General features: G+C 37.5%; 2 protein-coding genes across 2 annotated transcripts; both read left to right on the forward strand.

Annotated features, from left to right (window-relative positions):
* The first annotated feature begins 79 nt into the window (after positions 1-79).
* On the forward strand, positions 80-16,256 carry LOC131784606 (uncharacterized). The gene is made up of 7 exons (XM_066159586.1): positions 80-99; positions 7,593-7,895; positions 11,056-11,295; positions 11,492-11,764; positions 12,308-12,340; positions 14,246-14,383; positions 15,323-16,256. The coding sequence occupies exons 3-7, from the start codon at positions 11,205-11,207 to the stop codon at positions 15,772-15,774; spliced, it is 987 nt and encodes a 328-aa protein (XP_066015683.1). The 5' UTR covers positions 80-99; positions 7,593-7,895; positions 11,056-11,204; the 3' UTR covers positions 15,775-16,256.
* Positions 16,257-19,523: 3,267 nt separating this feature from the next.
* Positions 19,524-25,349, forward strand: LOC131784607 (macrophage mannose receptor 1-like). The gene is made up of 8 exons (XM_066159593.1): positions 19,524-19,592; positions 19,700-19,800; positions 20,459-20,645; positions 21,310-21,521; positions 22,765-22,806; positions 23,186-23,333; positions 23,712-23,965; positions 25,211-25,349. Exons 2-8 carry the CDS (start codon positions 19,725-19,727, stop codon positions 25,261-25,263), a joined length of 972 nt encoding a protein of 323 aa, XP_066015690.1. The 5' UTR covers positions 19,524-19,592; positions 19,700-19,724; the 3' UTR covers positions 25,264-25,349.
* The last annotated feature ends 2,370 nt before the right edge of the window (positions 25,350-27,719 follow it).

Consider the following 27,719-nt stretch of genomic DNA (forward strand, 5'->3'; position numbering starts at 1 on the left):
CTCTAGGCAGCTGCCTGTCGGGTACTTTTTGGAAATATGTGAAATGCTATCATAAAGACGCCGACGACAATACGGATCAGAGGTCTAAACACCATCGAGGTTAGTAGCAGAAACCAGAACAGCCACCAAGATTAACCGTCAATCCTACTCATGTTGTAAGACGAACATCTGCCAGCCAAGCTAAGATCTAACTAGAGAACGATTTTGTAATAGTTTTAGCGGGAACATATTGAAAAGGTCCAAGATAGAGAGTTCTTGTCGGAATTTATGCTCATGCCGCGTTCTCGATAATTTAGCTATAATTTCGCCCTGCACTATCACTCTTCAGCAAAGAAAATACCGAATACGAAGTATGTTTTCAAATAGAAATGAGCTTGGTAGCTGGTGATTGTGGCCGAACCGTTAAGTCAGAGGCGCACTGTTTAGGTTTTTCCATTTTAGTTATTCACGTGGCCATTTCCCGTCAGATGGGCCCTCCAACGCCTTAATTTTTCTTTCGTGCAAAGTCTGAGTTTCAATAGACATCTGACAATCATCATATATCTTGTTTGGGAAAAGCGTCTAGACTTCACTATTAACAGAGAAAGAGATATCATCTATAAAAGGGTAAACTGTCATTCTCAAGTGGCTTCTGTGTCGAAACCGAAGTTTTTTTAGCTGGACAAAGAGCTCTTTTTAATACCTCCTCGAATTCAGCAACACTAGCATTGATCTTTCAGATTGCTCAGTTCTCGACTCAAAATCTACGGAAATATATTTACTGACCCAGTAGGATATTCCTCGAACGTTGTTTTATCTCCGCGATGAAATGTTTCCTCTAATTGCTTTTCTTTTCATGCTGAAAGGGTTGAACCCCCCAGGACAATTTAATGTCTTTTTAATCACTTTTCAAGAGACATTTTCCCATAATAACCGATTGTTTTTTATTCTCATTTAAATGACTTTCGTTTTAGCCATTTTTTAGTTCAATAATTATGGCCCCTCTTAAAAAAAACATGTACCAGAGAAATTATTTTTCACAATAATAATATGTCTGATTTAAAAAAAAAAAAACCAAAAAAAAAAAACAAGGACTCGAGTAAGGATCTAACTCATATCGAGCGATATCTATGGGTATAGATATTTCGCCGTTTCTTATGCCTTTACGGTGCTGGTGAATTGAAAATGGTCGAATTTCTTCTTTCTATCTTTCTTTCTTCTAAGTTAATTGGTAGGGAACAATTTACCGGAAAACTTCTGAAGTAGGATCAAAACTGAAAAGAGATCGAAATACCGATTGTATGTTTATGGTTAGGTTTTTGTGTCATGAACGGTTTTTCACGCTCGGTTTTCAAATTCAAATTTGTTTGAACACATAGTCTTGTGAAAAAAGAACGCATCTGTGTCTTTTGGTTGATCACACGTTGATCCTAAATTAACCATCGAAGGAGGCTCTTTCTCGTGTGATTAATAGCACGGATGATCGGATAAACAATTTCGTTTTTGTTTCCCCTTGACGTTGCGTTTTAAAAGTCTAAGTAACAATGTGGTTACAAAATGATGTTAGTAGCCGTCCTTTGATCAGATTTCAGAGACGTCAAACCAAAGTCATAATGGGTCGGTGGTGACATGGTCCTAATTATTAAGAATGTCTTGTTGTGGTCTCATTTAATTACGCCTTTTACCTCCCGTACATTGAAAAAACCGCAATGTTGTCGCTAAATTAATCTTTTTGAACTGTCTTTGAATTGGTCAAAATAGCATGTGGCTTGAATAGGAAGTTATTAATGTTGCTTTTGCGATACATGTACTTCAGGATGACCTCGAACAAAAAAAATGAAAATTCCAAACTTTTCTTTCTTTCTATCGAAGCATTTATAGGCATGTCACATGTTTGGTTAACTTTAAACGCAATACGTACTGTCTCGTCTGACAGAAAAAAAAATGACTTGAAATCCGTGCGGCATTGTCTGTGTACGACCTCAGCTTCTTGCCAGAATCCTTAGTTGAACAAAATGTCGCGAGCTTCCCTGCCTTGAAAATCGTAGTGAAGACATTTCTCTTCCTGACGCCAAGCATTGTCCACAAATGCGTGATTTAAATTGATGATTCCTTATACTGTGATTGCTTTTCGTGTCATTTTTGTGCGATAATTTCTTCTTAAAGCAGCAAAGGATATCAAAGACCAGAGAAAGATACAACGCACCAACCAAAATCATGTCCAAATTAAAATGAAAGTTTTCCATACCACGTAACTCCAAATGCTATTTTTTCGTGTTGAGGCCGAAGTAGATACTTTCCCAAGCATACAGACCACGGGCCGAGCTGTATTTGCTGTGAGTCGTTCTCTGTCTAATTACGCGAAACCTCAGGGAATTTTACGGTGCTATTAATATGTGTATTTTGCAAGCTGTTCTACTTTTCCCATCAACAAGCACTTGCACTATTTAATAAGTACATTCTAGCAGAAGAAACAATTGCAAATTAACAATAATTATCGGAAGGAAGGCTTTCGACTCTCGAAAATGCTCAAGAGCATCAAGTTGAAAGGAAACGTACATGATAGGCGAACTGAGGAAAAGTAGTGTAATAATGGACGAAATCTGCAGTTGTTATAAAAAAAGTATGACAGTAAGGGGCTATTAAATATTCATCATAAAAGGAAACTCGGACTTGTCTACTTTCTTTCTTATTTGGAGAATAATTTACGACGTTCCTTTTAAACTCCGGGGGTTCATTTTGAAGATTAGAAATACATTTATAGACGGATTCATCGACCTCTCGTCTCACGGCACGCTTTGTGGTATTGTTGGAAAAAATTACTAATGATAAAATTATGGAGAAAAGAAAAATTTGACAGTCGACGAGAATAGAGAAAAATATGGAAAATTCCATTTTCCTCCCAAGAACAGAGCAATAAGATTTTATGTAAATAGACTGGACTTAAAGTTAAGCTCACTGTCTCCAGTAACGTTGTAATTCACCATAAAAACGGGGATATTTCTTTCTTGAATTGTTCACTCATGTAATGTAAACAATATGGGAGACCGAAATGTAGGTAATATCCTTCGACGAGAAGTTTCGTCATTAGCAGCCATTGTTTCATATAGTGGTTAATATGTAGATGTAATGCTTTTGTGGGAAAATCTAGTAGAAGGCAATCTGGAGATTAAAATGGATGACGCAACACTCCTTAAATTGTTTGTGCGATGCAAAAGGTATTAGGATCGTCAGTTAGGTTAAGAGAGAATCTTTTCCTTAGTAAGAGGAAAGAGAGGTAAGGGAGACCTTTCTTATCTTCACGGCCTTCGGCCAAAAGTAATTTCGTAAAAAGATGCTTCAAACTGCCCATGAAGGCTAAAAAATATCACACACTCGTCGATTAACATTTCATTTAACTTTATTGAGATATTCAGACCGAGATGTAATTTGAATGGGCATTTTTCAGAGTTTTATTCGTAACCCTCATAGATTTTGTTCGTCCCATGTCAACAATTATCAACCACGAACACATAGTGTGGTCTGTCTGTGCTTTGAACAGTACTTTGCACATTCTTTACCACATGTTAACAAAGACAAACCTTCCAATCTCTAATCCGGATTGACACGAACATGGTAATATTTATGAAAACGTAGTACATGTACATATTAGCTTAACTTTCAAAACCAAACATTCTTATCAATAGGGTCTTTTAAAGGCAAATTTGACTGTTGGTTGTGCAAGAGCGTTGAAAACTCGTTTCCTATGGGAGGTCGAGTAAGCGTGGTTCAACTGTAAATAATTTTCGGTTTTTAAAAAACCAAGCGACTCTTTTCCCTATTTTGGGCTTTGAGCTTTGCAGACAGATCTGATCGCTGACCTCTGGATGACCCCCATTGAGATATCTATTTGCTAAACGTGATCGCTGTATTCGTCCTCACACCAGACAAACAACAGTGTGGCATTTTGTCAAGAACACTTTCTGTACGGATATTCACTGTTTTTTCCCATATGTCATCTGAAAACTGTGAACCTCGCTAAAATCTACCTTCGCGTACCTTCGCTCAAAACATGCCACCAACGAAGTCGCCCAACCATCTGCAGCGGAGATAGATCAGTGGCGTTCCAAGGGTTCATGGGGCTAAAATATAATAAAGCATAAAGCTTCCACTTTCTCATTTTCAGCCACACAAGTTGCTGTTTCTGTTATTTTTAGAAGAAATAAGGAGGAGTTAATGGGGCGACGGTAGAAAAAGTCGCCTTTTTATTCCCTGCCCTTCTCGATTGCCACAACCTTAAAAACGCAAACTTCTTCTGGTTGTTTAGCATGAAACTGTAAAAAAAAGGCTTTAAGCGGAAAATAAAGCAGCTGCTCAGTTTTGTCAGTTATCCTATAAACTATGTTTTAATACAGCAAATGCAAATGCAAATGCAACATGCAAATCCGGAAATATAATTTCTTGCAACTGCGCGACAATTTGCTAAATGAAACGCGAACTGCCGGAGAATAAAGGCACTGATCAATCTGATGATAATGATGAGTCTTGATTGAAAAAATTGAAAACATCACCCTCAACAGACGTGAGTCTTTACGGTCGAAAATCCACAACAATAGACGGCACACATTTCGCCTGCTTTCTTTAATGTTTAACTTCTAGTGGCGTCTCGAAGGTCATTGTTTACATTTCAGAGGAGCTAACAATAAGTAGCTAAATTCTATTTTTTAAAATGCAGCGTAATCATTTGAAACTGTCTACTTTCATGGACGAAATTGTACGAAAATGAGTTTTTTACCGAATCTTAAGTATCTAGATCGCCAACCCTAATAAATAACCGCTTTAGCAGATAAAAATATTCTTTCTCGCGAGAATTAAAGAAAAAAATTCAATTCGGATCAAAGTAAACAAATCGTCTAAGGAAACTTTGGAAGTGCTTTTTTTCTGCTTGATTTTTTATTTTATTTTCGAACCAATTGGCCAAACGTTTTCGAATTCGGGGCACACAGAAATAAACCAATTCCCTTAAAAATTGGCACCGTGTTACTTATAAGATTTTATCAAGTAGTCTGCACAATATGTGCTAACTTTCTGAAGACTGTTTGCCGAAACAAGACGCAAGCACGTATTAATTTATTAAAGGCACATGAACGGTGACATGAGTAGTTTTCTCTTTTTGTTTTTAGATTGTCATCTCTGTATTTCCGAAAAAGTTTATTTTCGAATTATGTAGTTTACAAACTTTGAAATGATTTATAGTTTTATAAGGATTAACTCAAAGCATTCGCTTCGATTGTAATTTTCTGTGACCCACCAGTGAGAGTATCTTGTGACATTTCTAAAACACGATCACACAAATGAAATTTTATATGCTGTTGGATCTGGCCCCTAACTTGCGTGGGGTCTCCCAACCAATATAGCTTTTTGTGACTACTTCCATTTACGTTTGTTACTTAATTTAATGTCGGGGAATGAGCTGCATCACCACAGCCCAAACCCTAATAATTTCAGAATAAGAAATCATACTTACAGTAACCACATTCGAAATGTAAACTAAAGGCAAGTGATACTTTACTAACTGACTAACAGGCTCAGAAAACTAACGAAATACTTCATAACACGTTAGCATAGGGTGTGGGAAATTCCTGTCCGGATTTTTAGTCTCTTATCAAAAGGGAAGTTGTTTTCAGCCTTGTGAGGTACTTTTTTTTTTCCTCAGGACCTCGACCTTTTATTAATTTTCTTGAGTTTTGTGCGACGTACTCAGTTGGGATTCTTGTTTGTTTGATTGTGCCGAAGTTCGCGTTTCCAGTTGATCAGATTTTATTCGTGTATTTTTTTTAAATCGCTGCGGACAAATTCAGTAGCATGTCAAACCGTAATTGGACTATTATTGGGTTTGATCATTGTATGCGTGCGTGTGCGTGTGCGTGTGTGTGTGAACGAGCAGACCACAGCTGGTCAAACTGGTAGATAGGCATGCGGAATAATGGCTTTTAGGCATGCCTGCAAAGATGAAAAGAATGGCCAGATAAAAACTGCACGAACGAGGAATTATCACGGAAACCTTATGGTGAACTTTGAGAACCTAATCCGAACTTCCGCTCTGACAGTTAATTAGTTGGTTTATCAACATCTCTTTTGGTCAACTGTCGCTTTTTTCCTTATATCCTCTAATTGAGATTATAATCAAAGTTGTTCAAGTGGAGTCGGTGGAAATAAGAAATCCGGCTGTTAGTGGCCATGACACTTAGTTCGTTTATACTCAAGGCGGTTCTTCTAGGTGTTCTGGGCGCTCTGGATAGTGGACGGAGCACTCGTGCGTGTTCAGGTTGGTGTGAATCCACCTTAAATATGTCCCACTGATGGTGTCGCCATCTTACTCTGTAAATAACTCAGACAAAAATATAGTTTCCTCACAGTAACTCTTACTGGTAGTTAAGACTGACTGTAGCACAGGCCTATAACTAATGGAAAAATTGTAGAACTTCAAATATATCTGAGCTTAAGTTATCAGTCCTAATTTTTAGTTATCAGACATCAGTTATATTGTTCAGTTATTTAGTGACCCAAGGAGACTCTAATTTGTTCTTCATTCCTCCTCAAGCAGGGGCTTTTTATTTTCCGTTACCTAGGGGTCAATTGTCAAGCCTGCATTAGATGTCAACATTTTCCTCACTTTCCTGATGCAAAGGCTAGCTTTTACAATTCAAACATTTCTGTAGCTTTCGAGCTCAGAGAGAAAATAAGAGTTACTGGTATTTACCCATTGATTTTTTGTGCTTGATACAAAAGTGGTGGGTATACCACATGCTTTAAAGCTTTTTCGATCAGAAGAATACCTGATATGTATGAAAATTCACAGTATAGCTATTTTTTAAAGGTAAAAGTAAGTTTGGCCTTTGTATCACTCTATTATCAATATAGTTGGTAAACATTGCTCCCCAGTTTCTACTTCTAATTTTCACCCATGATATTTAGTCTCTATGTACAAAAAGCTTGTGTGTAACTGCATCAGAGCATTGCTGTAGGCTGGCAGGTAAATTACTTCTTAGTAAGTATTGATTCTGACACACAAAATGAATTTTTTTCATGTGGCAGCAACATTTTACAAATATGAAATGGTGCATTCAAATATATTGCGCATTGTGTCACAGGAGTTGAGCTGTAAGTGAAAGTCTTATAGTTTCCCAAACTTACTCAGCGTTTGAGATTTTATTTTCATCACTAAGAATTATCTCCATTCATACTAAAAACACTAATCTCAAAAACCGTTCGAATAACTTATGTTAAAAATTCAGAACGTATTGCTCATATTATCAGGCTCAAAACAATGTAACAGAACTCACATTATCCAAGATGACTCTTATTTGTTGTGTTTTGTGCGTAGTTTACTCTATGAAATTCTCAAGGCCCAACGCCTTACGAGTTGAGTAGATTGTTAGCTTCTAAAGCAGCTGTTTTTGTCTAGTTTTATGTTAAAAGTAGTTCTTGAAATTTACTGCGATTGAGGTGACGAGTTTAAGGAGTTAAGATAAAAACAACACGTATTTAGATTTCAACGAACAACACCAGAACTTTTCAGTTTACTCTGAATGGAAAACTGAGATTTAACAGAAATAACTCTCCGATTTCAGTTCCTGACATCCGTGGAAAGAATGGAAGCGAGCCCAGAAAGGTCATCAAGGTTAACAGCGGGAAGAATGAAAGACTCCCGTGCTGGATCAAGATCATTGATCCGAACCAAACGTTAAAGTATTACTGGCTCAAGGACAATCAGACACTCAGCGGAGGTCATCAACGTACAGTCAGACGCTCACAGTTCGTCATTAGATACCTAAGGATACGAAAGGCGAAGAAAGAGGACGCCGGCTTTTACACCTGTGTCGTGGTGAGCGACTGCGGCGAAAGTAATCACACAATACAGCTCATTGTTAAAGGTATGTGAACTTCATAGGCTATGTTCTATGATATGTCAAAGATTCAGTTGATAGATGCATCAAAGTCACTTGTCTTATTATAGCCACCTCTTTATCAAGATTAATGCGTTTTCTTTCTCTGAGTAATTTTTATGCGATTTTAGAGGAGACAAAGCCTCAAGACTTTGTGTCGTCATACATACTAGTGCTAATGAGCGAGCCGGTAAAGTACACATTCACTTTGCTTGTGATATTCTTTTTCGTGTAAATCAGTTTTTCCAAAAGAAATTTTTTTTGTAAATCAGTTTTTCCAAGAAGAATTTTTCAATAAATTTCTGAATGGAAATCCTGTTAGTTTTTCGTTGCAATTTTCTTGAAGCAAAAACATGGCAACTTTTCCTTCTCGGAAAGCAGTTTGGGGAATTCTTGTCACTTTTACCTTGTAGCGAAAAATAAAGGCTTAAAAAACGACTCAATTAGTTAGATAATCGGTTTATACCATAGCACGAGTTCGAGCCCGAGTCAAGTTTGAGTCAGAAGTCAATTTCGAGTCACCATAAATTTTCCTTTGTTTTGATTTTAAGCTTTTTTTTTCTATTTTCGTTTTGAGATCTGTGTCAATATGATCATGGTACCAGGAATACAAGAACACTTACTTTTAAGCTTAAAACGTTTTTCACGGCCGTTGATTCCCAGCTGCGTTCAAAAGAAGTAAACATTCCAAGGTATATACGAGTTTCTCCAAAAGATTCCGACTTTTTAATTGCACACCTCTGAGGCAGACAGCCTTTTTCAACGACAAACTGAGTAAACTGACTCAGAGTATGAAAAAGAATCGCAGCTCTGATTTACATCCACAGGGATCCCATACAAGCTATCTCATTCTCTCCTGAACCAAAATTGTGGGGAACAGATATCATTTCTCTGTAAAACATTTGTTTTAGCAGAATGACCATGCCAAAATTTTCTTAGTTTTTCTCGTGATATACGGCTTTCGCTTGTTCAAAATTTTCGAAGCATCACAAAGTTGTCGAGCCATGTTACATAATGTGTGGACTACACTGTGTCTAGTTGGAAGCTCGAGTTCAATTTTTTCGTAGTTAGAGCATCAGTCGTGGTCACCACCGGGGTTTTGATATGTCTTGACTTTGAAACGTGTTGTAAACTTCGCGACAAATCTGTAACACTATAAGCGGTCTAAGAACGCTTATCAGCGATTCAGAATTCGAGAATTCTTGTCTGTGGTAGGATCGAAACAGACCAAATAAGCTGTTTCGACTGAAGTGAAAGGTAAACAACATAGTTTAAGAACGAGTTTGTTCTAATTTTTTGGGCGGCTTCCATAATAGTGTATTGTCATACGATGTTATTTTACAGAGAGGGCAAAAATTAAAGTTGACTCGAACTTGACTTGGGCTCGAAGTTGACTCGTGAAACGGTTTAACTCTAGTTTACCGCGCAAGTTGTGTCTAAGTTATTTTATAATTCGAGAAAGTGCTATTATCAATTTTGAGTCAGAAACAACCTGTGACTCTATTGACCTTACTCTATGATTGGTTGAGAGAACTCGCGCCAACATCGCAACCCACTCGGTTGCAAAAGTGAGACCGATTACGTTTTTGTCGTCGGCGTCTACCCTTACGTCAGGCAGTTGTGGCCTGTTTTATTTACTTTCTTTTTTTTGAGTTTCCAGAAGCTTTTTATATAATTTTCCTGCCTTGTCTGTTTTTGGGATTATTTTGATTTGACTTTCCAAGACATGAGCGAAATGTGCTCTGTCAAGAGTTAAATCACTGAGATCACTGATAAAACGGGCTATGTCATGCTACAGGTTTGCGCACTGAGCTCTTCCTGTTTGTCGCTTCAGTGTGACTCATGTTTGTTTAGTCACCTTCTGTAGTGTTTGATGCAAGACAATCAATGCAATCAATAAACTGTGTCCTGTATGCTTGAAATGTAAAACTGGCAACGGCGCTGGAGATTCATTCGCTGTTAAGGTGATCACTTGCACAACACGATCCTGAAGTTTCTAGGCAACGTTTCAAGATAAAAATGAATAACGGTTGCCAATGTGGCTTTGCACTTCGGTAAATAGGGAAATGAGACAATAGCAAAACTCAAATATGCAGCAACTTGTTGTCAATATCGAGCAAAGAAGCTACAAGCGGTCTGAAAGGTTCCTTTCCTTGAATTGCTTAACATTTTTAAGAAGGATAGGTTTCCCTTCTAAATTTTTCTCAAAAACTGTTCTTTTGACTCCTTTAGCTCAGCGCTAGGAAAAATGCGTTGTAGTTGGCTAAAAATTTTCCTTCATCCTTCCAAGTTACACCACATGATGTAAACTTGGAGAACTATAATCCCAGAATTGAAGAGTCGGTAGTGTTTTCAGACTAGAACAACATCCCAGGATTTAATGGATTGTATGGAACTCTAAGGTAGTGGCTGCCATTGGCCCGTTTTTTCTTACCCGTTTCTTGATTCATTGTATGCATGCGTGAGTCGTGACGTAGCCTCTCTAACTGACTAAACTCTATGCTCAGGAAAACGGCACAAAGTTTAATCAAAGTTAACAAAAAGTGTTCAAGATTACCGTGAGATGTCGAAATTCGTGGAGGTAGCCGTTTCAATAAATAATTTCAGCGGAAATGATAGCTATAGATCTACTTCTATGGAATATGCTTACTTAGCCTTGCATGCAGCCTTAGCATATTCCATCGAAAAAGATTTACGAAATAAAACCAGAAACTTCCCTTATGTTAAAAAGTAACTAAAAATTAGAAAAAATGTGTGGAAATTCGACTTTCAGACTCCGCCATTTTCAAACTTCTCCCCGCAATCGAAAAGATTCCTTTGGCGGACAGATATGATCAGTAGCTTGATTGACTGTTTTGAATGAATACCAATCTAAAATGGAATGGAGAAGCCTTAATTTTGGCGCGGTCAAACCAATCAAATACCAGCAATGGCCAAGTTTCATGCAGACGATGTTGATATGCTTAATCCTTGGAGATAAACATTTTCATATCATTTACGGCACATTATCGACTGAGCTTTGAAAATTCATCTTCTCTTTCAAATGTTAATTCATCCACATTTCCTTGTAGTTTTGATAATACGGTAGATACATGATTTAATGAGTGTAATTAGTTGTTAAAATACAGCCTATTTTTCTTTCTTTTAGAAGCCAAAACCTGCAAAGCAAACCAGTTTACTTGTGCCGATAAGAGTTGTATTTCATTGTTTTGGAAGTGTGATGGTCGTCATGATTGCCATGATAGGTCAGATGAAAATGGATGTCCAACAACGGCTCCCCTGGTTTGTTCAAAAGAAATGTTTCGCTGTGACGGAGACTGCATACAAGGTCATTTGCAATGTGATGGAAAAAACGATTGTGCAGATGGATCCGATGAGAGAGGATGTGGTGAGTATAGAAATAGTTCATTCATGAATGAGAAGGTGTGGAAGATGCTTGTGTTAAGAATTTTTTTTTCTGATGAGAACGAAAAAGAAAATACTGAAGTTAAGGAAAAATCTATCGATAAGTTTTTATAAAAAGTATAACTATTGTTTTCGACCAGACATTGAATATTTAAATTTTCTTGTTTCTTATGCTGCAGCTGCACCCCAGTTGAGGCGGTCGTCTCCTCCAAGGCTCGTTGAACAAATGAGACAAAAGGAAGTCAAGCTGATCTGTAACGTGAGCGATGCTAAAAATTACATTTGGTATACGGATGAAAGAAAGATTCATCTGCCCTCTGATCGGTATTTTGTAAAATCACATTGGTATCTGCAAATTACGGACGTTTTTAAATCGGACAGTGGAACGTTTGTTTACTTGGCCTCCAGTAGTTATGGAAAATTAAATTGCACAGTGAGGTTGATTGTTGAAGGTAAGAGTTTTTGAAATTTTGAACAAATATTAAATTGGATTAGTTGTTTGTGTGATGATTTGATTTCGTTTCCTCTTAATATAACAGAAAAAGAAAGAAAATACTGAAGTGGAGGAAAAATCTATCGATGAGTTTTATGAAAAGTACAGCTTTTGTTTATGACCCAACACTGAATATTTTCGAAAACTTTCCTGCTTAAGCGAGCTATTTTTTGTTTTTGTTTTCTTTTATACGTGTGTCAAAAAGCTGGTATCTCTGGAGCAGATCAAAGATCATTTAATTTAACATCGAATTCGAGAGGAGAGCTGTGATCTTGGCTATTGGAAAACTATTTGATATTTAAACATTCTATAGTTGGAGTTGAAAATTGTATTTTGGTATAAAGCTGTCTCAGTGCTATTCTTCTTGTCCAGCTTTTGAGTTAAAAGGAAACGTTTTGCAAGGATGATATGAAAAAAAGAAAGGGAATTTGTCTATTAGCTCAGGGGTATTAGTCATTGATACTTGTTGTGTTGAAAAAACAGTTTTTTTCTTTTTTCTCAGATCCAACAGCTTCACCTACAAATGTTTTAGGAGGTACAGTTCATTGATATATTATATAACTTAATTACTTCTAGTTATTATAAAGCAAGGTAGTCTTTAGGTAGATCAGAGCGTTCTGATCGGTTCTTTCTTGGTCGGTATTTTGCCATACGGACCGTTTCCACGGAAACGGTCATACACCGTGTATTTTTGGTTTTGATAAGCAAGCAAATTCTAGAAAAAATTTAACTTAATAACCTCGCTTGCTCGAGCCACAATGTGTAATATTGGCCCTCAGTCGTTTTTTTTTAAGGACCTCGCTGCAATTGGTCCATACTGCCAAGACCTGGGCTGAATATTTCCCAGTGCGGCCCTTTCGCTCGGTTAGTAAGAAGTTTTTATCTTAGGTTACAAATGCCTTAATTGTGTAGCTCCTTACTTTTGAAGTAGATCTTCAAGAAATAATAAAAGAGTAGTGTCGCTGGCATGCGTCCTAGGCTGCCAAGGCGATAAAAATGCGGGGTTTGTAGTCATATTCTTAGTGCATTTGAAGACTGTTACCTGAAAGTTAGGCTACTATTTAAAATCTTAAATCATGTTCAGTTTCTTGATTTCAAAAACGTTTTGAAACGGCGCCGGGAGGATGAAAATATTGTGGGTTATGAGGCAAACTTCTCCTGCTGAATGGAGGAAATTTTCATGACCACTCGACGATCATTTCCTGGAAAGTAGATTGTAATACATCTAATCAATTCATGTTATGGAGGTTAGGTTAATCTTAAGCTGTTCAACATAAAACCACTAGAATAAAATACTCTTATGGCAATAATCCAAATTTCGCTGTTTCTTTTGAGCCTGCCTTAATTCAAGGCTGAATGTAAGCGATGTATCACAGTGGTTACTCTCAAGTTGTAAATATTTATTTAAGTTACTAATATTTACTAAAGTAAGTAATATTTATGAAAGAAACTCCCACGTCGCTTCGCTGTATTTTTTAGGTTCTAATCCTGAGATATTAAAAAAAACAGGATTAACAGGATACGAGATAGAGGACGAAAACTGAAAAAGGAAAATCCATTTCAAACAAACTAGCTGTTCCTGTTTTTAGAAACTTGGATATAACAAGCTCTGCTTATAATAAGTGTTGGCCTTAATTACTTTTCCAAAACTTTCAGCTCCTTTCGGTTGCGAAAGCTTTAAAAACAAAACCTTGCCGGGAGAGCAAGACAACGAAATTAGTTACGTTCCTACTACTTTAGTCCCTGGACGTTTCCAAACAACCAAATATTGTTGAAGTTACAGGAAACTATTAGTTGGTTAATCATAACCATTACAATTTCCTCAAATGTGATTAGTGCATTAACGCTTTATTTTTCACTAACTATTTTGTAGAGTTGTAATCGGACAGTGTAACATGACAGTTGGCTGTAATCGGACACCTGTTATCTGACAGTTGAAGAAGCCAATCGTACTTAGTCCACTAAGCTAAATAAATCAACTTATAACAGAAATTGGGACTCCACTTGATCCTATCACCACTATGAACTGCTATAATTTTCTACGAAATGTATGCGACGCGTTCCCATTTTTGGGTGAATAACTACAATACATACAGACTAAGGTCGTTCTCTATCATCTTAAAATGTTACTGTTTCCGTGGATATCACCTATATTCTTAATAGCTGGACCAACATTAGGGAATTTAGGCAATGGGTTCGATTGAAAACCTATACTGCAAAACTAAAAGTGGAGAATCGAGACATAAAGCGAATAGCTAAGAGAGCAGAGTTCGAGGTACAGTCATTTCCTCCAACTTGTACTAAGAAAACACCAGCTCATGTCGTCAAAACCATGTGCCCAGTGTTACCTTTTTTATCTTCTAGTTCCTCCTGACTTCTATTGCTTATAAAGTCTTTGATGATTAGAAATGATAACCTTGAAACGTATCTCGTTCCTCAGATGAGAAGACTCGCGATGCTCTTGTCCCCGGAATCGTCTCGGCAGGCGTGCTAATTACCGTAGCTGCTTTGTCTTTTATCTGCTGGCGCCGTCGATCTCGAACCAAGGAGCCCGTGAATGGTCCAATTTCAGTGTCAGGTGAGGCTAACTTGGAAGAGAGGTCGGCAGTTTTTTTAGAGGTTTAAAGATCCTTTTTAATTCTTAGTTTGTGTAGGCTATGTACTGAAAGCCGAAAGCTCGGGTGTTTGAGGCAGAGAACATTCTTTGGTCACATTATGAATTTTAACCTTGCAAACCTTTATTTTTAATATTGATAAGGTGATTCCTCAATTTTGAACTCTGCATCTTGTATTGGACATAAAAATCACGTAATCAGGCAAGTAAGCGCGTGCATATTCCGAGAACACGGTCGGTATTGTTTTTCAATAAGGGGACTGGGTAATGAGATAGGATGGTCTTTAGCTCCTGAACAAGCATGGTGAACTATATTTTTAATTGCATAATTATTGTGTATAAATTTTCCCCTTTAAATTGGGCAAATTAACAAACATTCATCGAATTGGAAAAAAAGATATTGCTAAAATCTTGCACAGTCTGTTACTCGATGATGCAAATTATGACTGATAAACGACTCGAGGAACGTTTTGAATTGACGTCGTTTAAAATTCCGTGATAGTTTCAAAAGTTACATATCAAATTGTTTCATACGCTCAAGACTTTCAACCTATCGAGTTTTCAGTTTTAAAATGTTACTTTAATCACCCCTGCTTCCAGCTGCAGCAAAATGTGCCGCGAATCGATGAAATGACGCGCATGATTAGTGCCAGAACAGGCATAGGTGGGGTAAGTTTGGCCCATCATATCTCTTAAACGAGCACGGTGACCTACCTTTTAAATTGTACTTTTCGAAACAAACATTGGTAGGGAACATTTGAGGAATGTTAAAAAAAGAATTGTTCGATAACTTGATTTTTTTCTGAGGAATCACCTCAACGGGTTTTGAGGCAAAATCTGACTCCAATAAATTTTATACCATAGAACTCTCAGCCAACAACATGTACTTATTTTTGCTTTCAGAACTTGAATTTGAATACGACGCGTTCGTTATTTTCAGCTCCCAAGACTCGGATTGGGTGACTAAAACTCTAATTCTAACTTTGGAAGAAAAGCACGGTCTTAAATGCTGTGTACACTACAGAGATTTCGTTGCCGGAGTACCTTTTCGTGAAAATATGGTCAACAGTGTTTACAAGTCAAGAAAAACAATAGCTGTCGTGTCTAATAACTTTTTCAATAGCAATTATTGCAGTTTTGAGATGGATTACGCCCTTCACCGACTCATGGAAAGGAGAGATAACAGTTTAGTCGCCATCAAACTTGATGATGTTGACAGAGGAAAACTCCCAAAGGAGCTGCGAGAAAGGAGCTTCATAGATCTTTCAAAGAATATTGAAAAGGAACACTGGGAAAGAAAATTGGTTAAATGTTTAACGATTCCTAGCGATTTGTCACAGGAACAGATTATGTAACAAGCTTTTGGATATTAAGTTTTAACTACTTTTGTATGTGCGGTAACTAACTCCAAACGTGGCGCTGTATAAGTATATAAATAATATTTATCACTTGCGCTGAATAACCAAATTTACTTTGTGCTTTCCCTTCAATTCCTTATGCTTTCAGGTGAGACATCGCTTGCCCACGCTGTAAGTGTTATTAAGTAGTCTTGTAGCAAAACCGAAGAGATTCGTATTGAAACAGGAGAAGGCGACTGTAACTAATGTGTTTAGAGATCAGGAGGGCAATAGGTCTTTTTCATCGGGTATCTACCTTTTTTAAGTGAATTCGAACTTTGTGGCCATATTATTGTAAAATCGTAAGATCTTGTGAGACCTTTGATGAAGTCATCATATTTAGCTTGTCATTATACATATCATACTTTGAGATTTGAAATTAATGGATTGGAGCTCTTTAAGATATACTGACTTCATGAATGAAAGTTAAAATGTAACAATAAAAGTAAAATAACCCCAGATGATGTAAATATATTTTTCTATTCTCCTCAGTTGTTATCGTTGCCAGGCCGTGAAAGTTTTCGAAGAGATGTCGAGAGAGTAAAGATGTGACTGAGGCCTTATATTCAAGCTGTGAGTGGTCTATTATCTCGTAGTGCCAACACAATTTTCCTAGCATGAAAAATTATGTATAGACCAAAATATTTGCGCGTGACGAAGGAGAACACATACTAAAGGCGTGTCGTTTTTACGGAAATCATTCTCGGGTTTTATGGACCAGTCCCAAAAGGATCGATCGTGACGCCTAGAGCTGAAGACACCGATTTTTTTCTGCGCAATCAGTACAAAAACAATTTACTAGAGATCGAACGCACTTTACTAATCTTTGATTATTACTAGTTATAATACTATTTTGTACTTCATTCCTGAGCTACCAAATAATTTTGCTTTCCTTCGTGTGTTCCGGCCTATTTATTATTATTCAGGGACATTGTTAGTTACTTATAATTCCTGACATTGAAGTACACCAAGTTGCTAGTCAGAAAAATTATGCAGTATGGATACGGGCTCATCAGATTTTGGAAAAATGTTTATTACGCAGTTCGCAGGACCACACAAGCGCAAGACTCAACAAATTATTTACAGGTATTCCAAAGAAAATCCACAAATGTTCCAGTAAGCAAGCCGAGTAAACATCCAGTTGGGCAATAAGGCAGGTTTTCTACGAACAAAAATTACACCTTTAGCAAGCGAAATTACAATACATACGAAATACGACAGAACTTACCAACTATTTCTAGTTTAGAGTAACCATAACTCAACAATTTTGGTTAGCAAATTATGTTAGTACAAACACGGCAACTAGTTCTTTTTCGACAAAGCTCATGGCCGATGTCCCGGATGTTGACGTCAAAATGCAGGCACGCAATGGGAGCTACAACATTTTCACGCTCGATTTAACAAATAGAGTCTGTTTTGCTGTACGTCTGTATAGTAATAGATCACAGCTCAAAATGCGGCAAGAACAAAAAAGTGGCACACAAGGCGCCGCCGAGTGCGTCACTGATGTTATCATCAAAAATTGACGTCTTCTGTGATCTGTTACTGTGCAGACCCACGGCAACATGGAACCATTTCTTTTACATGATAGCATTAAAAGCAATATGTTGTTGATGATAACGTCTGAGAATCTTTCCCCAAATAGATCATCGCTAAGGACCAATCAAAATGCGTGTATGATTCAGATCATCACATAAATTGCTCTATTTTATGCCAGCGGAACCTGTATTAAGCGGTCAACATGTATTAAGGGGCGGTAACCATTCCTTGTGGGTGACTACTTGACGCATAATTTTGTGTAGACATCACAACCTCTTTATCAATACCTTAAAACTTGTGCAATATGGATACGGGCTCGTCAGATTTTGGAAAAATATTTTCATGATCGATACCGCTCTTACTTTAGCCAGCAATACTTGGAGTGTGAAGCTTAGTGAAGGTCTTCTGTGAAAATCTATGAGGTCCATGTTGAGTCCTTTGGCGAGTGTAAAGAGCCGCGACAGAGTATATACGGCTAAGGAAGCGTGCAAAGCAAAGTTGAGATAGTTCTTCCGCAATATCCTTTTTCTTCCTTAGTCATGATGACATTTCAGTAATACAGTTAGAAGGCTTTTGTTTTCAATATCTATGGAAACCAAGGATTTTGCCCGTGTCTCGTTCTTAGCTATAATTAGCTTATTGATACTGATAGTATAATGGGCTTTGGGAATTAAGGAAAATTTCGCTCACTGCTGGCCAATCGCAGCACACATTAGATCTTGTCAAGTGCTTCTCTTTATTGACGGAAGTTTGTGTCTCACCCTCTAGATCACATGTTTTGTTTTATTTTTTTCACTCAGGATTCTGAGAAATGTGATATCGTCTTACTAAGTTGGCTGTCCTTGTTTCTATAATCGGAGACTTGTTTTCTTATGCCGGAGTTTTCATTTGTAGTTGGTTACGTGTTTGAATTTTAACCCCCAGGGTTATACTGAGTAACCACTTGAAATCAGTCTGGTTTTACATCACGATCTTAATCATAACCTTCACTAGTTAGTGCAGGAAGTTTGCTCGTGCTGTTCAAAAAGGTCTGAGAAAACCTGTCGGCACCAAAAGGAAGACTCAGCTGCAAAACCTACGAGTCCGCTGGTAGAAGTCTGAAGTAGAAGTAGAATAAATTTTCTTGTCATTCCTTCCTAGTATTTATCTGCCGACATAACATGTGATCAGACAGAATGACTTCGCTTTAAGGGATGGGTTGAAACAAAACACCATTGGATCAGTTTGGATAGGTCAACCGGTACATGAAATTATAAACGTTGCACGACATTGATTAGAAACCGAAACATTCCGAGATATTTTAGACAAGACAACCTAAACTGTAACTGATATTGGTTTTCTGGTATAATTACCCGCCACTTGGAGTGTTGGAAAAATACCCTTAAAACCCCCTAAATAATCAAAGGCAGACGAAACTGCACTATGCGAAAATAAAGTTTTTGGCCACGGAATGAACAACTTCACATCATAAAGAAACAAAAAAACAATTTACTTTAACTCCTCAACGGTGAATTGACGTAGTTTTAACTAAAATGACAAACAATAACAAAAGTTACACAATATGTGATATAAGGAAATAACAAACAACACGACGGAAAGAGGACTCTTAAACACTAACTTTGTTAAGGCCGCACAAGAGACCAATATCAATACTGCAAAATACAAAGGCCAAAAAGGGAAGTTATCGAACAGCTGCACTTTGTGCGATAGGAGAGAAGAAAGGCATATTGTTGATATATATATATATAAACGTTGGCTGGTTACCGGGTGAAAAGACTTAAATAATAAACTCTGAACACGTGAAAAATCCAACACGAATAAATGTTGCACTTGGAACTTACAGCAGATATCACCTTTAAAAATATTTAAAATTTAACAAAAAAAATTTAGAAAAAGACAGGGATAATCGTGCTTCTCTATAAAATGAGGTATATTACAAATCAGAAATAAGGTATTTTGATCTTTGTTACTGCTGACAATCAGCTTTTCTTTCACGGCACAAGTGTGGTTTTTACGTAATATGCTTGATAGATGTACGCTTTTGGATATGAGCCAGTTTGTTTTTCACAATGGCACATTATCATTTGCATTATGTTTGCTTGAGGTAAGATGATATTGTCGTCGATATAACCAGGGATTAGTCAGGGCTGGTATCAAAAACAGTTTTATTTTCGAACTTCTGGCAGAAGCGCAGAGTTTCTTGTTGTTCCTTTAGTATGCTCCTCTGGTAATGACCGGTAAGCAAACAGAATGTTTTATTTAGTATTTTAGAATTCGCGCCGACAATTGTTTAAGTTCCAATATCTTCCATATAACTTAGGTTAAGTATTTGTTTTCTTTTCAGTCTGACTTGGACTCACTCAGACACCATGATACTCAAAGCGTTGATAGTTTGTGTTCCGTTCGTTCTTGTTATTTGCGAAGCAAGGAATATCTCTGAATCAGGTGAGCGTGAACCTACTTCAAAACATTTTCACTCGCAATGCCACGTTCCGAAAATCTTTCCTGAGGGAAATTTTTAAGTTTAAGTCAATTAATGTTGGCACGTATGACGCAGCGACAAGAACGCTCCGCTCACTCAGATCGACTTCCACAACTGGATCGTATGTGAGTTGGATTCGCTTTTATTTTTCGTCGCTTTCACGAGGGTTTTTACCCCCTCGACAATAGTCTATCTTCCAATTGTCAATTCGATCGAGAGAAAGTAGACGAAGAATCACCTCAGGGATTTGTTTTTCTTCATAGTTAATCCAAATTAGTTTTAATTCTTATGCCTGAGGAAGAGGATAGTTCTAATTTTGTGAAAAGCCATAAAATGACATACTGGAAGCACCAAAATGTGTTTTATGGCCCTGAATAAGTAGGGCGTCAGAGAAACACTTAATCTGACTTGTGTGGCCAATTATGACACTGAATACACTTTATCTGATTCGTGTAGCCAATCACAACACAGGATATATATATACTTCATCTAACTCGCGAAGCCAATCAGAACACAGGATATGCTTTATCCAACACGTGTGGCTAATCGTTTTATTTTCATTTTCGTGGCGGGGAGAAAATTATGGAAGGTTGCTATTTATGGGCATTTCTTTTACAACAGCTCCTGACATTTGCCCCCCCGGATGGATGCGTTGGAATAACGCGTGTTACTACTTTGCAAATGATTCTGTCTCAAGCCGGGTCGCATGGCAAGACGCTCGACAGGCATGTCAGAGAATCCGTGGAGGAGACCTTGCCAGTATTCACAGTGCTGCGGAGAACGACTTTATAACACGCCATGTCTCAGGGTAAGAGCGTTCCAACTCCCTTGCTGAATTCTCACCAAATATGAAGAAGTCGAAAAACATAATTTTTGGAAGGGGGGTGGGTAAATGTGTCTTTGCAAGGGAGTGTACCACTGGATATTGCGTAAAAGACTGTTGCAGCATTTTAGCAATCACTGGGAAAAGGGCAACCTAGTTTCACTGTGAGCAACGCTTACTGCTTAAACCGGAAAACGTTGCGAGACACATTAATCTTATACTTGTGCGAATGAATGGGCGCAAGAAGAAAACAAACATGCGCACAAATGTTTATTGTTGTCAGATGGTTTCCTTGTGTTCAATTGACTATTAATTGAGTTTCATTTTTTACTTAAAAAATTTGCACTATGGGTATTGCTGATCTCATTGCGTTGAAACCTACATTATTAAAGCGTAAACCTAACTCCCAACTCGACCAACATTTGAGTTTTTTTTCAAAATCGTGCATGGAGAAAAGCCGTGCACCGTCTCATTGAATGAATCTGAAAATATGAATTGTTGGTTATGACCTGACTAAGTTCGTGCGTTGCATCGCACAACTCTCAGTGCAAGCGCACCTATTTCCTTTAAGCTGTCGTTTATCATTATTAAAATAATAGTCATTATGATTATTTTCATAATTATTCTTTTCATTAATTTTATTATGTAGTGCTTGTTGGATTGGACTTAATGACCTCAGAGCAGAAGGCAATTTCCAATGGTCGGATGGGTCATCATTTGTTTACCAAAAATATAGCAACAAAGAACCAAATGATTTCTATGGCCAAGAAGACTGTATAGAAATTAGGTCGTGGTTAGCAGGTAGTTGGAATGACTTAAATTGCGGTATCGACCTGTGCTACGTCTGCAAGCAGACCAAGAGTAAGTTACCCACAGTATGCTAGCTGATATGTAAAACTTATCATATTTTGGGCTAGCACATTTTGTTCTCCATTCTCTTTAGTCTCTGTAATGAGAAGTCAGTTGTTCGTGTCAAAGTTCTACTCCAAGCATGTACGAACCTCACCGCAAGGCCTTATTTAAAACTTGACCCTTTACATCCTAACATCAGTATGCATATTCTCCATACTGTTCTCTACAAATTTCCTAAGGTGCTGATAGGGGGAATTTGTTTAACAACCAAGAGCCTCTTTAGCTGATTCAGGGGTAATATTCCAAAGAGAAATTAGCTGCTAGTCAATCTTAACGTTAAAAGGGTCTAAGTGCTATTGAGGAAAATTTTAGCTTTGACGTTTGATTTCATAAACGAATATTCACGGCAACGTCACTGATCACAAGATAATCTGTTTTAATATTAGACTTGATACCGGGTATGTAGTGTATTTTGGGAAAACAACGGTAATTTCGTGAGCCTGCAAATACTTGAAAGAATTATATCCTTTCACATTTGGTTTGGAAAAATAAAGAAACATATTTCTAATATCACTTTTTGGTACAAGCAATCAAAATTTGGTAAAATCAAAGCTACAAATATTCATCATATTTACAGAGTCGCCGGCATATGTATGGTCTTTGACCACGTTCTCGATCCCCTAGTAAATTCTGGCACTGAATTTTTACTTTTCACCCGCCTTTCGCTACCGGATACGTGACACCTTAATTCTTTTACCTCTCTCTTTCTTCAACTTCCCTACCGGTCAGGACCTCCGCTTTCGAGCTGCAAACCTCGCGACGTCGTACATATTTTATTTGTTAGCACATTTAATTTTGAGAGGAATTTTTCCATATCGCGTAAGAGATAGGAGCCGGTAACTCGAATTTCAAGTTGCGCAATGCTATGCATAGTATTCGTTTCGAAATACTGTTTTTTCCGTTAGTTTGAAGGAAGTTAGAATTCGTTTCAGTGGCGCTTTAAAAATTATTCATGGATAACGGGGTCTCAAAACTTGTCTTTGAATTCCATATGCTTGCTATTCCGGCATAGTTTTTGTTCGGTTGGCTCGGAGCATTGCTACGCAATTAAAGTAACAGATGACCACCACATCACTGCACGTCTGAATCAAAATATTCTATAAATTGTTTTTGTTAGAAAGTGACGGCTGATCAAAAGAGAAATTCAGCACAAACTATGTACTAAACGATATTTTTATGATGTGTTCCGCAGAAACCATCATACCAAATGTGAATCCTTTGGAACCTAAACCAAGTAAGTAATATCGACATTAGCTAGAGACACTGTGCATTTTGTTATCAATATTGTCACTATATTTGTGTTTATAAACAAGAGCCAGAATACTTAGTTACTACTTTTGGTTTTCAATTGTCGGAATATCTGAGATGGAACACACGAAAGTCTGATTGTAAAGCAACTTCTAGAGCAAGTTTTTTTTTTTATGAGCCAAACATAATGCATGAAGGATTAATTCGCGTCCCACAATTCTCTTCTCTTACTATATAGCACCAGTTTGACGATATATTCTTCTGTGGAACTTTTTCTTTTAGCCCCACCCAAAGATTTAAGTTCAGTACATGAAAGGTTTTAGATGGGTCAAGGTGATTGTTTTTTTTTCTTTGCTGTGTTTAAGCCCATGGACGATGTGAGGATGGCTGGATGAACTATGAAAAGAGCTGCTACCGCAGCGTGTCAGATCCTCTTCTTTCTTGGCAGAAAGCAAGGGATGTTTGTCGAAATAACACCAGTATGCATGGAGACCTTGTCACAGTGAATAATCGGTAAGTACAATACATTTAATCAAATCTACCACAAATTCCGTCGAACATGATTGGTTATCACCAGCCCGATTTGAGCACTGATAGGACAATGTGCGCGTCATGCTTTTAATTGGACAGTTAAATCGTGATGACGGCGGCTTACTACCTGACGCCTATTTACAACTCGTCAGAAAAAAAGGAAGCTAATTAGTGAGCATATTAACAAATCGGACTCCCGATTCGCGGTCGCCCGATTTTGTCAATCACTCCCTATGATTACAGACCGAATTGGACTCCTTTTTGTCTTAGTACCATTATTAATCTTACAAGTTATGCATTTATACCACAGCTCTAGTCTGAACCTTCTACGGTTGGTTATTTTAGCTTTTCATTTTCCAGGCAAGAACAGGTATTCTTAAATACTATCACTCGAGAAACCAGCACTGATTTTTGGATTGGCCTTAATGACTTGATCTCGGGGGGCATATTCCTCTGGACAGATAACAGTCCTCGCAAATATACTTACTGGAATGTCAGTGAACCATCAAATAATAAAGAGTCAATGGATTGCGTACTCATGAATCCTCATCAAGATGAAGGAAGATGGAGGACTGCGTCATGTAATCAGAGGAATGGGTTTATCTGTGCGACAGGTTTGTGAAGAAGAAAATGATTTTATGAACTGGCTTTAAAGTACAAAACCATCGAGGAAAAATGATGTCAAGTTAACTTAGGAAAAGAGGGAAATCTGACTTCCAAGTGAGAATTTGAACCCAACACCTTCCGATGACAGGTCAGATGTTGTATCTTCGAGCTTTGAAAAAAAATCATCGGCCTAATAAGGTCTTGTGAAACGTTGGGGTCATAGGTGACACATGTCTTAGGCTCTACTACGATGAGCCTCTGTAAGTGCGTCCTGTAGGCAAAGGAGGTACGTATGGTATGTCACATTAGAGCGCTTTCGATTGAGCGTCGTGAAATCAAAATCAAAGCAATCTCAGCAGCTAAACTGGCGTAGGAAAAAAAATATCAAGAGGAACTATGCAGTGAGAACCTGAGGTAAAAACAAGCAAAATGCATGAAGCGCAGGAAAACGAGGGTGACCAAGAAGTCGCAATTGGTTTTAGTTTTGAATCTGATTGAGGTGTTTTCTGGACCAATCACATAGCGATGTAAAGCAAAAAACAAAGCAATCCTGGATCATTTTTGAAACTCAAATGAAAATTGCTCTACTCACACATAATTTATTGTCTTGGCCACCGGGTTTTCTATGGTAAGGTGAGAAAATTTTTACATTATAAAGCGAGGCTGAAAGAAATAACTTTAAGAAGAATTTTCTGACTGGCAGACATCCAGTTTTGGCATTTAAACGGACGTGCTTGTTTCGTTTTATTTCAATTTGTTGGGCTTTTCTTCATACAAATCCCTCTGTTGTGAGACATGTTCCCTGCGTTTTTAACACTACTATAAACCCTATCTTGTAGCTAATATTTAAAATAGAAAGCAAGAAACAATACAAGAATGTGAAAAGAAAATGGGTGATTTGTACACAACCTGAGTAGGGGCTGCTTGAAATAATTGTTAGAGATATAGTCAGGCCATCTAACCAGCATTACTGGTAGTTTGAATAATATAAGATTATGATCGAGTGATAAAAGCTCTACGATGCAAGTAATGGATAACCTTAAAAAAGACTACAAATGTATAAAAAAAAATAAGGAAATGGGTGAATTGGGCGGAAGATACACAGAGTTTGTTAGCTTATACTCTCGCTCAGAGTATGCTTTTTCAACTCCTGATGAAATTATTTTTCTAGGTTGTATTTCAAGGAAGATAACTTAGTTTATGTCATTAAGCTCACTCGAATATACTGAGGTTTTATCTTTGATTTTTCATAGAGGCTCTTCCAATTCTTCCAACTCATGACCGACCGCCTGGTGAGCTTTTTTAATTTGTTATCAACGTAACCCTCCTAACGACGATTTAAAGGAAAGTTGAATTTAACCGTGACCGTTGATTGTGCTTTTTTCTTTTGTTTTCTTGTTGGTTCGCAACTTCGTAACTTGGCGCGGAAGTTGGTAAGTTCGGACCACATCTTGGTAACTTGCAATGGCAACGTAATGACTTGCGACTTGCGATTGCAACCTAAACTTGCATGGCATCACTTGGTGGCTTACAATTATAACATAGCAACTTGCAATGGTGACTTAGTAAATTGCAAAGGCAATTTACTACGTTGCCATGGTATTTTCGTAACTTGTCATTTGCAATGGCCATTGAGAACTTTGAAATGGCAATTTAGAAATTTGTCATCCTATTTTGGTAACTTGCAATGGACACTTAATAACTTGAAATGGTAATTTAGTAACTTGCAATAGCAATTTGATAACTTGCCATGGTATATCAATATCTAACAATAGCAACTGAGTAATTTGCAGTGGCAATTTAGTACTTTGCAAAGGCAATTTGCCTTTGTATTGTTGTACCTTGTGATGGCTATTTAGTAAATTGCATGAGCAATTTAGTAACTTGCCATAGTATTTTAGCAACTTACTTCAACAACTAAGCAATTTGCAGTGGCAATATAGTACGTTGTAATGGCAATTTAAGAATTTGTCATCTTATTTTAGTACCTTCCGATAGAAACTTAGTAACTTCTAATGGCAGTCTAATATCTTGACGTGGTATTCTTATAACTTGCAGGTGCAGCTCAGTAACTTGCGAAGACCCTTGATTAAGCAATTTGCTCTGGCGACTTATTGACTTGCAATGGCAATTTTGTAACATCCAGTGGCTATTTACTAACTTGTCAAAGCAAACGATCGCAAATCAATCACGTTATGCGTGGCGTGGCGGGAATTTTAGTTTATCGTTACACTTGCGTTTAAGATGCTCGTAAGGAAGTCGGATGACCAGACAATTTAGTTCCCTGACGGGGCGCACGACCGCTTGCCAAAAAGGACGAGGACTCTGCGAACGACATTGACAGCCTTCAGGACAATTTGTAGGAAGTACTTATCTCTAAACCTTATATTCTAACATTACGTCGGTGTTTTTATTTTTCAGTATGGCTGTTTTGGTTAAGTCGTAGCCTATACTCAGCTACACATTACTGGCGAGTTATGAAACGCAAAACAGCAATTTTGCAGTGAATGCTTTTCAGCCTGTGAATGTAGCAAACGGGTCACCAGGTCAGGTTCATTGTTGGAGATTTCTTCAACATTTCCATCCATGGTAAAGGATTTGCACATGGTCACTGCATTTTCTGAGATATCCGTGGCGACAAATGAAAATGGAGATAAAAAAGATCAAATTTTGATGAAAAGTAAATAATGTGGATACATGTATATTCCATTAAAATGTTATTATACGACTAAAAAGTTGCGTTATACAAAAAAATGCAAAATAGAGAGGAAAAAGATTTGTCGGCTATAATCACAGGAAATCCTTCGTCAAATGAGAAGGTTAAGACTTTGCCAGAGAATCTCCTTAGAATACTTTTCGAGGATATAACATCTCAGCATAACAATAGCAGCAAGAAATAATCCTTTCCTGGCAGAAGCCGTTTCAGCCGTGTTCCACGTCGATTGGTGCCAGAGGCTGTGGTGAGATACAAATTTATAAGCAGTCTTCGATTCCATAGGTGCTTGTGACATCAAAAGGTTTGAATGTATAATTTTCTTTTTTTTCCTGAAATAAAGCTGTCGTGATGTTTTAGAACAGTCTTTCTGTTATGCAACGTGATTCCATACCAAAACTACAGTTTGAGTTAGGTGTAAGTGGGCTGGGAGTGATATTGTATTCAGAATGGCCAAGGATTTTTGAGAAACAAGTGTTTTATCACGAGAGAATAGAAAAAGGCTGAAGTAAAATTTTGAGGGAAATCCCTGAGAAAGAAGTTTTATTTCGAGATTTCAGGGCTCCAACTTAGATCCAAGAGAAAGATAACAATCCAGAGCCTGGAATTCACTCATAAATCGTATATACACAGCCCTTGGTTAAGTGGCTTTCTCCTGGAGTCTAAGATTCATTTATATCTAATTTTTGACTTAGAAACCATATTTCGTGTGGCTCTGAACTTTATTTTCAGGTCATAGCATCCATATGCGTCCATTCCGAGGTAAACTACCACATTTTTGTAATAAGTAAAATAGATTCGAGACAATAAGCAAGATTTGTCTCCTCTTATATGCAGGTTAGATGGACTTAGTTATTGTTGTCTGGTGATGGAGAATTTTATTACCACCTCCATTACCCTTGGTTTAATTATTTCCATACCCCACTCTCACTTCACCTCGCCCAACTCTTGAACTTTAACATATTCATCTGGTACATTATCTGAGAGGTTGTGAGATTTTTACACCGTGAACCTGTTATATATGTGTTTTATTTCCAGGTCCTCAGTCC

The sequence above is a fragment of the Pocillopora verrucosa genome, chromosome 1 (assembly GCF_036669915.1).
Source record: "Pocillopora verrucosa isolate sample1 chromosome 1, ASM3666991v2, whole genome shotgun sequence".
Lineage (NCBI taxonomy): Eukaryota > Metazoa > Cnidaria > Anthozoa > Scleractinia > Pocilloporidae > Pocillopora > Pocillopora verrucosa.